The sequence below is a fragment of the Marmota marmota genome, unplaced genomic scaffold (genome assembly GCF_001458135.2).
Source record: "Marmota marmota marmota unplaced genomic scaffold, marMar, whole genome shotgun sequence".
Classification (NCBI taxonomy): domain Eukaryota; kingdom Metazoa; phylum Chordata; class Mammalia; order Rodentia; family Sciuridae; genus Marmota; species Marmota marmota.
Window position 1 is genome coordinate 21,920,447 of NW_026000196.1, and position 10,924 is coordinate 21,931,370.

General features: G+C 48.0%; 1 protein-coding gene across 12 annotated transcripts in view; it reads right to left on the reverse strand.

The window, feature by feature from the left end:
- Nucleotides 1-373: 373 nt before the first annotated feature.
- The window catches only part of Entpd6 (ectonucleoside triphosphate diphosphohydrolase 6), a 28,902-nt gene continuing 18,351 nt past the window's right edge, over nt 374-10,924 (reverse strand). For 4 of the 12 annotated variants that reach the window (XM_048790418.1, XM_048790417.1, XM_048790421.1 and 1 more), the window contains exons 9-15: nt 10,502-10,581; nt 9,843-9,988; nt 6,843-6,944; nt 5,112-5,249; nt 3,211-3,267; nt 1,772-1,884; nt 374-1,058 (exon numbers count right to left, since the gene is read on the reverse strand). In XM_048790418.1, coding sequence (XP_048646375.1) covers nt 921-1,058; nt 1,772-1,884; nt 3,211-3,267; nt 5,112-5,249; nt 6,843-6,944; nt 9,843-9,988; nt 10,502-10,581 — 774 coding nt within the window. In that variant the 3' untranslated portion in view covers nt 374-920. Of the gene's footprint in view, nt 1,554-1,771; nt 1,885-3,210; nt 3,455-4,413; nt 4,472-5,111; nt 5,250-6,842; nt 6,945-9,842; nt 9,989-10,501; nt 10,582-10,924 lie in introns of those variants that run through there. The other 8 variants (XR_007342942.1, XM_048790422.1, XM_048790424.1 and 5 more) reach the window with 8 other exon arrangements.

The following is a 10,924-nucleotide window of genomic DNA, read 5'->3' on the forward strand; positions in this document are numbered from 1 at the left end:
TTCTTTCAGCTCTCCGGCCTGCAGACGGCCATTATTGACTATCCATCTTCTGGCTGTATAAGCCAACCTGATAAGTCCCTTTTTATAATTATACTTCCTGTTGATTCTGTTCCTCTAAAGAACCATGACTAATACACTTGGTCATGCTGTGGGTCACTGTCCCCAGAAGTGGGAGGAGGAGCTTTGCTCTCAAAAAACTGCTGGGAAGGACAGAGCCCTGTGGATAGACCTGAATCAGCCCAGTCTCCAGGTGGCCATCTGCTGTTGTGGAGAGTAACAGACACTACCTATGTCATTCCACTTTGGCAGGTTTTTTAACTTTAGTTAACAGACATCTCAGCTGTTAGGTGAACGAACAGAAATCACAGGAGAAAACCTTGTAAACCTTTTATTTGGAGCGGAACACAGATTGAGTTTATTCCATGTACTGCACATTCATAGAAGAAACCCTGGTGGACACAGGCACTGGGACACAAACGATGCTCAAGTGTCAGCTATGACCCAGGCCCATTGAGGAGGGCAGGTTCACCACAGAAGATGGATTGTAGTCCAAGACAGCACAAGGGCTGCAAGAGGATGGTTCTGGAACTGTGTCTTCTGACCCTTCCCTGTTTGTCTGCAAATGGCTCATAGCAGCAATACATTCACTGGAACACGGAGCTGGTGTTCAAAAAAAGCGGCTCAGACATAGTTTGTACACAAGCACTCAGCACTCACATGACAAAGAGGGCTCCAGCAGCATGGCCACGAATGTTCTTATAGCAGTTCACACTCAGCTCTGCTATGCCTGTGGCAGACTTGCTCAGCAGACCTGGGCACATGGGATCTCCCACCCCTCTTCTTACCCATAGCATCCCCCATCAGTTACCCTTACATCATCCGAGATCTGAGGGAGCAGACCACTGGGTGATATCGTATGCTCACCCCCAAGGAAGAGAGAAACACACAAGAGACCTGCTCTCCTGGAGGTCACACTGGTTCTTTCTTGGCTCCCCCAGAGTAGCCAGGACAGCTTGTGTAACCTCTCCAAACTCTCCGGTACAGGTGGAGGCCTGTCCTTGGGGAGGAAACAACAGAGGCTGAGAGCCAGAGCAAGATTCAGGTCACAGGGACGGAGACAACAGCAGCCACAGCCACAGAGATGGAGAGGAGGACACAGGGTCTTGTGTGCCTCAATCTCAGTATGGCCCTTAGCTCTGTCTGGCTCACAGCCCACCTGGATCCCAGGCAGGAAGGAAGCATTGGCAAGGCTCTGTTCTAGGTCAGGTTCCCACTCTCAGGTCACCCACAGCACAGCAGAGGCTGATGCACAGGTAGGTAGCTCTGAGGGCTGCAGGAGGAGGGGTCTCAGTCAGCATGGTGGCTCCTCAAGGATAAAATCATGTCCAGGATGGAGGGGTCCATGGAGATGGGAGCCAGGAATACTGGTTGGAGTGGAGACTGGGGTTCTGCTACTACAAGGCTGGACTCTTCTCTCTGTTCAGGGAGTCGATGTAGTGAAAAATGGCCCCCAGAGCCCAGCTGGTCTCCACATTGTCGATTTTCCGAGTCAGCTTGAAAAGACAAAGGGAGAGGCAGAGATCATATACCTTCATATGGGAAAGGCTGAGCAGATCTGTAGACTAAGGCAGCCCAGTCAGTAGCTGGAAGTCTGGGCTGTTCCTTGCATGCCAAGGATTGAGTGGGGGACAAGGTTTCAATAATGGGATCAGCAGTTCCCAGTACCTCACAACATAATTGGGACAGAGGTGCCCAAGAGGTGAGTCCCTACCTTCAGCACTTTATTCCTGGGAAAGCCAAACTCCTGGAGCAGCAAGGTAATGTAGGTGAGATCCATGCACAGGAAGGGGCTGCTGTGTGGCTGAGTCTCCAGAGTCCGACACACTGAGAGGAGATGGCCAATTCCCAGTTAGGTTCAGACAATCCCCTCCTTGGGGGACAGTGTGCTGTGTGGACCCCAACTCCACCCACTCTGGGTACCCACCCAGATCCTTATTCCTTATTTATAGTTAAGGCTGCAGCTTGGCATGGAAAGGTGACTATGACCAGAGCAACTCAAAGGCAGGCCATGCGGCCAGTCCTAGCCTACCCCAGCCTGCACTCTAGGACCAACAGAGATCTGCACAACTTGTCTTGGGGTCACAGTGGAAAGTCACCAATTTCCAGGCTATATCTTTGCACCTGTGACCCTGGACATCACTCCCAGGTATCCACCTGCATAAAACTTGTGCTTTCCAGGGGATGAAAATGACAGAATAACTAGCTTAAAATAATCCACTCTTGTTCTGAGGAAGAGGGGCAAAACCCAAAAGTGACATGAAAGCTTAAAAAAAGCCATTGAGTGGTGGGGAGAAGGTAGAACTTTTTATGGAAAAATACTAAAATGTAACTTCTTTGGGGGGGGGCACTAGGGATTGAACTCAGGAACACTTAACCACTGAGCTACATCCCTAAGCCTATTTTGTGTTTTATTTACAGACAGGGTTTCACTGAATTGCTTAGGGCCTCACTAAGTGGCTGAGGCTGGCTTTGAACTTGCAATCCTCCTGCCTCAGCCTCCTGAGCTGCTGGGATTACAGATGTATGCCACCATGCCCTGCTTAAAATGTTAACTCTTGACCTGCAAATTGGGAGCAGCAACCAAAAGAGCAGAATACCAACACCAACACTTCACACACATTCCCTGGCTGTTGGGGTGAGTGGGCCTTAGGCGAGGTAACAGGTAGAGGGGAAAGGGAACACAAGAGTGCAATCCTTCACCTCCACAACCCAGACTGTTCAGGAAACCTGACTTTTTCAGGGTCATGTGATAATCATGAACTCGCTGGGACATCTAAGGGGAAATCACTCTTGTGGTCACCCGGGTAGCAATGAAAAGGTGTCAGAAAAAATGAAATGAGGGAATCTGTTCCTTATAGTCCAATGATGAGGCAGTGGACTGTGGCCCTTTTGCAGCCAGGACAGGACATAGGCCTCTGACCATGGTCACTATTAAAAAGGCAGATGTGGAATATAGGTCCATACTGCTCTTTCAGTGCACTCTGAACTCTGCACTTGCATACCTCTGAATACTCACCTGGTTGGTACAACCCAGAATCAAGGAATTCTGGGGCCACATAAACACTGTGGGGTGTCTGTCCCCCACTTCCTCAGTTTCTGTCCATCCACCCCCTCAGCCTCTCTTACCCCAGCAAGCACCATGACACTCACCATACTTGGCTGCTATCTCAAAGTCCCCGACCACAAGGCTGCCTCCCTTCTCCGCATCTGTAGGATGAGACAGGCACCCAGTCTCCAGGAGTACCATAGAAGCTCATGATCCTGCTGAGGCTTGAGGCTGGTGCCCAGGGACCCCATCCCAGGAATTCCAAGGTGCAGAGATGCAGACACTAGCCTCCCCTGGTTCTTTGTAGCCATCTACACTCATGGGTCATGATTTCTCTTTTCTGCAGTGCTGGGGATGAAATTCAGGGCCTTGCATATTCTACACAAATGCTCCACCAGAGTTACACCCCAGCCAGTTTGTGGCCTCTAAGGTGGTACAGCTAGACCAAATTGGGACAGTTGTTCCCCACAGGATCAAACAGAGGAGCTTTCAAGGATCATCACCCCCCAAACCCTGCAATGTCCCCCCCAAAGGAACCTCATCAGGATCTCTGGACTGTATGGACTGCACAAACTTGTAGGTTAGGAAAAGTAAAAGTATAGGGGTGGAAATGCTGCTTGAAGCCATGGCACTCATTCAGCAACAGTATTCTAATATCAATTTTCCAACTGTGGGTTAAAAAAAGAGTTCTATAAAAAAAAAGTAATGGAGGGAGTGGCCCCTGACTCTGGGTATTCTTTAAGTCAGTAAATATCACTGTTAAGATGTCACTATTAAGGGTCGTCTGAGGTGTTTTGTTTTTATTCAACTAGAATAATACTTTACAATAAACTACATCCTCAGACCTTTTTATTTTTTTATTTTGAGACAGTGTGTTACTAAGTTGCTTAGGTCCTTGCTAAGGTGCTAATGAGGTTGGCTTTGAACTTGTGACCCTCCTGTCTCAGCCACCTGAGTTGCTGGAATTACAGTTGTGCACCACTGTGCCCAGCAAAAGGTAGTCTGAATTCCAAATATAACTCATACTGCTCTTTCAGAGCCAAGCATGACCACAACAGGCAGGTGGATTTGTGTTACTGAATAGCTCCATACCTCCTAAGGTCACCCCAGGGAAGATGCGTACCTTCTGGTAAGGACAGCCTGTGGCTAGGGTGTGGGACCCCCAGTGGGCTGCTAGACCAAGCTCGGGTGGGTGGGTTCTGGCTTACAATCTCTGGTGCAATCAGAACAGTGTGCCACTCTAGCTCCTCGGGCCTGGCAGGCCAATCAGTCTTGGGAAGAGGTTGCATGCCACCTTGACCACTCACCCTGGCTGGCACTTTCCACACTCAGTCCTGTCTTGGGGCAGCAGAGCCATTATAGATGCTGTGGGAAGCCCCAGGTCCCAGGGAATGGAATAGTGACATCATTAGTTTCTTCTGGGAAGTTTTTTATTTAAAGTATTAATTGGGGTTCTTATTCTTACCTCAGGCAATGCATGCTGATATTATTATCAGTTTATTTCATTAAGAAAATTTTGGTCTCCAACCACTAAAGTGACTTTACAACCTTCGCACAAGTGTTTATATAATCTGGCCAATGATAGCCCCAGCAAACTCCAACACCTGGCTCTGCACTGACCTTGTTCCCTGGATTAGGAAGGACAAGCTAGAGGGAGACCCACATCATGAGGCTGATCCCTCCAGTGGTGGGGAGAGAGCCACAGGGCCCAGGCAAGATACCAAGAGTCTGAGGCAGTTAAACAATGTGAGTCAGCTCAGGGCAAGACCTGCCCTCCAGCAGGAATCTAAATCAACAGTATGTAACTGTCTATGCATGAACTAACTAGCTTAAGGAACTAATTTATCTATAAAAACAGAGCTCAGTATTTCCTATCCTGATGACAAGATGTCTCCCCACAATTCTGCCCTTCTAAGTCTACTTCCAACATGGCAATACAATTATTCACCTGTCACAGGCCCTCTGCCCAGGAAATCCACGATGCCCAGCCAGCCCCTATCCTTACCTATAAGACCGACACTGGCTGCAAGGTCATAATAGTAGGAAAAAGCATAAAAGTCCACGTGCTTCACCTCTTCTGTTCTGTGTACTTTATTTCGAAGTACTTCTGACACTCGGCTGGCACACAGCTCATAGAGGCTCCCTGCAGGGAAAGGAAAAGCATACACCCAGCAGTTGAAGAGCCCTGGGCACTCAGGCCATATGTGGCTTTTAGGGGCCTTTCTTAGTGACTTCATGTGGTACCAGAAGCCCCCGCTGATCCCGAGTCAGGGGCTGCTTACTGCACATGGCAATAGCAACCATGCTGGTTCAGATCAGCAGGCAAGGAAGCCCCCACGTACAGAGAGGCCGGAGAGAATGGAGCCCAGCTCTGAGGCAGGTGGCCTGGGTACCCTAACTCTGGCCCCAGGTAAAGGGCCCTGTGTAGCTGTCCTCACCAGCCAGCGGGTATCAGTCACTCTGTACTCACTGTCTGCCAGCCAGCACTGAACTACATGTCAGCAGCTGCCTCAGAAGTGCTTCCTTTCTATATCACAGGGTGGGGGACACTGAGCCCCTGTGGGCCACTTGTCAAGTTCACATAGCTGGCTGGAGAAGAATGGCAACATGGGGCCCTAGAGATTAACAGACTCTGGAGGTCATACTGACAGCCTTGGACATCTCATTAGGCACATCAATATCCCATACTTTGATCTGCCTTAAGCCAGTCTCCCTTTCTTTTCTAGTGTTCTCAACAGGCCACAGAGCCATGCTCTTGACCTTCAGATCTCATTTCCTCCCAATGTCTTTCCTCAGACTAGTCATACTACTGCCTCCTTCTTCACTAAAAAAAAATATTTTATCTCAGGGCTTTTGCTCTTGCTTTCCCCTGGCCTGGAGAATCCCTGCTTTAGATCTGGGCGTCTCATTTCCACTTCTTCATGTTTTGGCTCAAATCACCCCACAGGCCTTCCTTGTCTGTCCTAGTTAACATTGCAATGTACCTCTTGGCACCCCCATTTCCTTGTTTTATTTTTCGTCAAAGAGATTTTTCATGTTTTACTGTCAGATTCCTCCTCAGGGGACATCAGCTGCACTGTCCTGCTGTATGCTGGGTGCCTACAGGGAGACCTGATCCTCAGAACATGCACAGTGGACCAATGAGTCAGTAAACCTGTGTGGTCACCAAAGATGGGCCTTGCTTATGCCATATGTTCAGCCTTGGAACAACAGTTTAATATTTTCACAGACTCCAAGGGTATAAAGCAGTACAGATCATTAAGCTGAGAGGGCAAGTCTTGTGAGGCTTACTCACAGGACAGCAGGATCTCCATATCCAGAGCAGGCAGTGGGAAGTAGCCTTTGCCAGAGAAGCCTCCATTTCTCTGTGTACAAAACTGGCCCAACACAGGACTTCTGGGCCAGCAGCCCAATAAAGCCGTTTGTCTTGGAACCTGAGGTCCTTCCTCATTGGAGGCCTGACAGGAAATTGGGCCCTTTGGAAAGAAGCACTGGAGACAGACAAGGAAGCCTTGTGCAGAGACCCTACAGAGGGGAGGCAAGGCAGCAGTTCCCAAGCTCTGACAAAGGCCTCTGGAGCCCTGGTGAGGGTTCCCAGAGCTGCCTGTGTTTCCAGGGCCAGTTTGGGCTTGTCTGTGCCAGTCTCCTTCTGAGAGGTATTTGGAAAAGGTACAGGGGATGGGCAGGCTGCCAAGTGGACCTCATAAGCCACTGACAAATGACCAACATACCATACCTGCCTTCTGTCCTGAAATCCTGTATGTTATTTCAGCATGTTCCCACTCTCCTTTGAAACTTGGAGATAGACAGGGGCTGACCAAGTCCTTTCCATCCTTAACTGAAATAAAGAGATAAAAATGAAAGAAAAAAAAAAAAGGAAAGAAAAAAAGCATAGTGCCACCAGACCAGGGCCTTACAGGACAGGGAAAGCAGCTGGGCATGGTGGTGTAGGCCTATAATCCCCAGCAGCTCGAAGCTGAGACAGGAGGATCATGAGTTCAAAGCCAGCCTCAGCAATGAAGAGGCCCTAAGCAACTCAGTGAGACCCTGTTTCTAAATAATATACAAAATAGGGCTGGGGATGTGGCTCAGTGGTGCAGTACTCCTAAGTTCAATCCCTGGTACCCAAAACAAAACAAAACAAAAAAATCCAAACAAACCAGAAAATGATGTTGCCTGGTATTCAAGGTACTGAAGTGCTTCCTTCTGCTAGAGGAAACCTGATTCCTGGGGACATTCCAAGTCAGCTGGAGAGGAAAACCCTCCTCCATCACAGAAGATGCAGCAAACTTCATTTGCCCTGGAAACATGACTATTTGCCATTCCTTGGGGACTTCAGGGTTCTAGGTACTGGGCCAAGTACAGTTCAGTCAGCAGTCATACAACCCTATTGGGAGGGGAGCCATCATTACCCAATTTTAGAGATGATGAGGTTGTAACTGGCAAGTTGGTGGCAAGACCAGGAACTGAAGCCACCTTGAAGCCACCATGCCATAAATTAATTGGTGGTTACTCTGTAGAACAAATCCAGGGCCTACAACTAGCAAAAGAAGCTGGTATCTGGTGTCCAAGACTACCCTCTCACTGCCATCCCTCACAGACAGCAGGGTGCTCTCCACTGAGAGGGTCTTGTTCCCTTCCTGGATTCTGGTCTGGGTAGGAAGTAATGGTATGTGAATTTAGGGTGGTCCTCCTTCTTTGGAGGTGCCACATAAGCAGCCTTGTCTATCCTTCTGGGGGCAAAGCCACACAGAGTAGTGCCATGGCACAGAATGCCAGCCTGAGCTTCCCCTACTGCAGCCACACAAGACTCTGGGACTCTAGTGAAGCCATCACCTGACTGAGCCCTGTGGAATCATGAGACACAACAATAAAACAACTACTATTTGCTGTTTTTCTTTCTTGAGGCACATGAGATCAAACCCAGTGCTTTAGGCATGCTAGGCAAGCACTCCATCCCAGAGCTGCATCCTCGGCCCCACCATTTGTTGTTTACCACTGTCTGGGGTGCTCTGTTATGCAATAAAGATGGTGAAACCTTCCCAATGCTGTGATGAGTGGGAAGAGAATGGAAGTTGGGCCATACTCCATAGCTAACCACAAAGGGGCAAATAGTGCCTGCATTCTCCTTGTCAGCTAAAAAGCAGGTGTTTCCGGCCCTGAAGTGAGGGGTGCAAGTGTTTCTGAGACATGGACATATTTTTGGTTTACAACAAGGGGGATACTATTGAGAATACATACCAAGATTTTAAAGAGTGAACCTGGAATAGGGTTACATAGAAAAATGATAATTCTAGTTGAACATTCCTACCCTGGCAGAACCACCAGGCCCTTGAAGAAGTGGCAGAATTGTTGGACAGGTGGAGGGCAGAGTGTGGCCCCATGGCTGGGGAACATACTCTGTACTCTGGATAGAGTGCCTCACATACACATACACATCTGGTCACTGTCAGTGCTGTCTGGAAAACTAGGCTGATACTAGCTTCAGGGTAGCCAAAACTAGATTATTCTAAGAGCATTTGTGCGTGGACCTGAGGCCCACTGGAAGGAGCAGTGAAGACCTGGAATGAGATGCTCCATCTAATGACCTGGCAAGACTCAGGTTTCTTCTTAGACATGACTGTAGGAAAGGGCCAAGCTGCTGCTTCTTTTTTTGGTACCTGAGCCACATCCTCCAGCTCTATTTTGTATTTTATTTAGAGACAGGGTCTCACTGAGTTGCTTAGCGCCTCCCCATTGCTGAGGCTGGCTTTGAACTTGCGATCCTCCTGTCTCAGCCTCTTGAGTTGCTGGGATTACAGGTGTGTGCCACTGCACCTGGAAGTCAAGGTTTTTTTTGTTTTTTTTTTTTAATGATCTTTCATAAAGCAGAGATGAGGGAGGGATGTTCTTGCAAGTGGGAATCGCTGTGACTGAGAAAAGCATCCCCTGATGGAAACCGCTTCAGCATCCCCTTCTCATAGTCTGTCCTGAACTGTCTGAAAAACCAGGTCATCTCTTCAAATCCCTAAAAACAAGTTCCTATGGTTTGGATAAGTGTCCTCCAAAGGCTCAAGTGCTAAAAGTTTGCTCCCCAGCATGTGGTACTATTCAGAAGTGGTGGAAGCTTTAGGAGGTGGGGCTACTTGAATAAAGTTAGGTCACTGGGAGACAGCCCTTGAAAGGCCCCCACCCCCTCCTATCTCTCTTTATGCCTGCCTGCTGCCATGACGTAACCTCTGCCATGCACTCCCACCCTGACTGTTGCCTCACCACAGGTCCAAAGGCAACAGGGCTAACTCTCCATAAATGTCTGAAACCATGAGCCAAAGTAAATCCTTCCTCCTTATAAGTTGTTTATCTCAAGCATTTTGTCACAGTGATAGCTTAGTAACACACAAGTTGACTCTAAATGTAGGTGAGGACTGTATAGTTATTTGGGTTCCTAGAATTTGTGTTTCAGAAATGATTTCACTAGTGCCTCATAAAAATACAATGGTGCTAGGAGGCAGCTTAGTGGTAGGGTGCTTGTGTAGCATGTACAGTGCCTTGGGTTTGATCCCTAGTACGATAAAAACAAAACAAAAAACAAAGCAACAGAATGTGCAGTAAATCATGTCCTCCTCCATCCCCGTCAGGACATCACTGACGAGATCTGAGGCCTGTCTTTCCTAGGCCTACAACAGCCCCAGACCTTTGCTGGGTGGCTGGTGGCCAGCATGCAGTGAAGGAGATTTGAGCAACATGTTCCACTTACCAGATTTTCCCTCCACACCGCCTAAGATCGCCAGTCGTGCTGACATCAATCCCAGTCCCAGGTAGCTGTGGAAATAGTGCCCTGGGTAAGGCTGGCCAGAAACACATCCATCTGTCGGGGCCCAACATAAGTGGGAAAGGTGGAACCTTGTGCAGTGACAAAGCATTCAGTGGGCTTTCCTGCTTCTTTTAGAAGTCTCTTACTGAGTTTAGGGCATGATTCAGCTAATTAATTCAACAAACGAGGGCCTATTACAATGTGGACAATTCAGTGAATGAGACAGACTCCACTCTAGTTTTCACAAAGCACAAGAATCTATGAATATGCCACATTGCAAATAGGTGGCTTAGGAAATTCCTGCATAGTCCATGGGCTCGCCTCAGTCTTTTGCAAGCCTTCTTCAAAGCAGGACAGAATAAGCCTGATAGAAGAATGTGATTTTACTACAAATAAATTTAAAAATGATGAAACTGGGTAGGGCAGAGCAGGCAGGATGAGGAGGATTCAGATGAATACAGCACGAGGGATTCTAGGATTTGGCATATCTGCTGGTATCTAGCTACTCCATGAGGCAGGAGTTGGAGGCAACCAGGGGATGTGCAATGCCAGTAGAGCTGCCCGCCTGTCCCGTCAGCCTCCCCCAACTCCAGTAAACTTACCTGTAGGAGTAGAGCTTATAGGTCCTGTTAAACATCTGCAGTGCTGTCAGATGGCCAGGTGGAGAGGCCTGAAGAGTGCCCTGGGGAGGAACATAATGGTGACTATATTTCCCTTGTCTTTCCAGAACACCGTCCCCATTCCTTCAATTCATTTGGATGAACAGGGACATTCAGATGGAGTCAGTTAAATGAAATTTTCATTAAGTCCTGCGCTGTGAAAGAGTAAGGAGCAAGTAACAAAAAATAAAGCATCCAGAATGTTTCTTCCTTTTAAGTAGTGTTTTACCCATTCTGAAAAACATGGCCCAACCAAAAGAATCAGGATATCAGTAAACTTCATTATTCTGTTCCACTGGAAACTAAAATAATAGAAAAATCGGTGGGTTGGGAGTTTTTTTTTTTTTTTTTTTTTTTTTTTTTTTT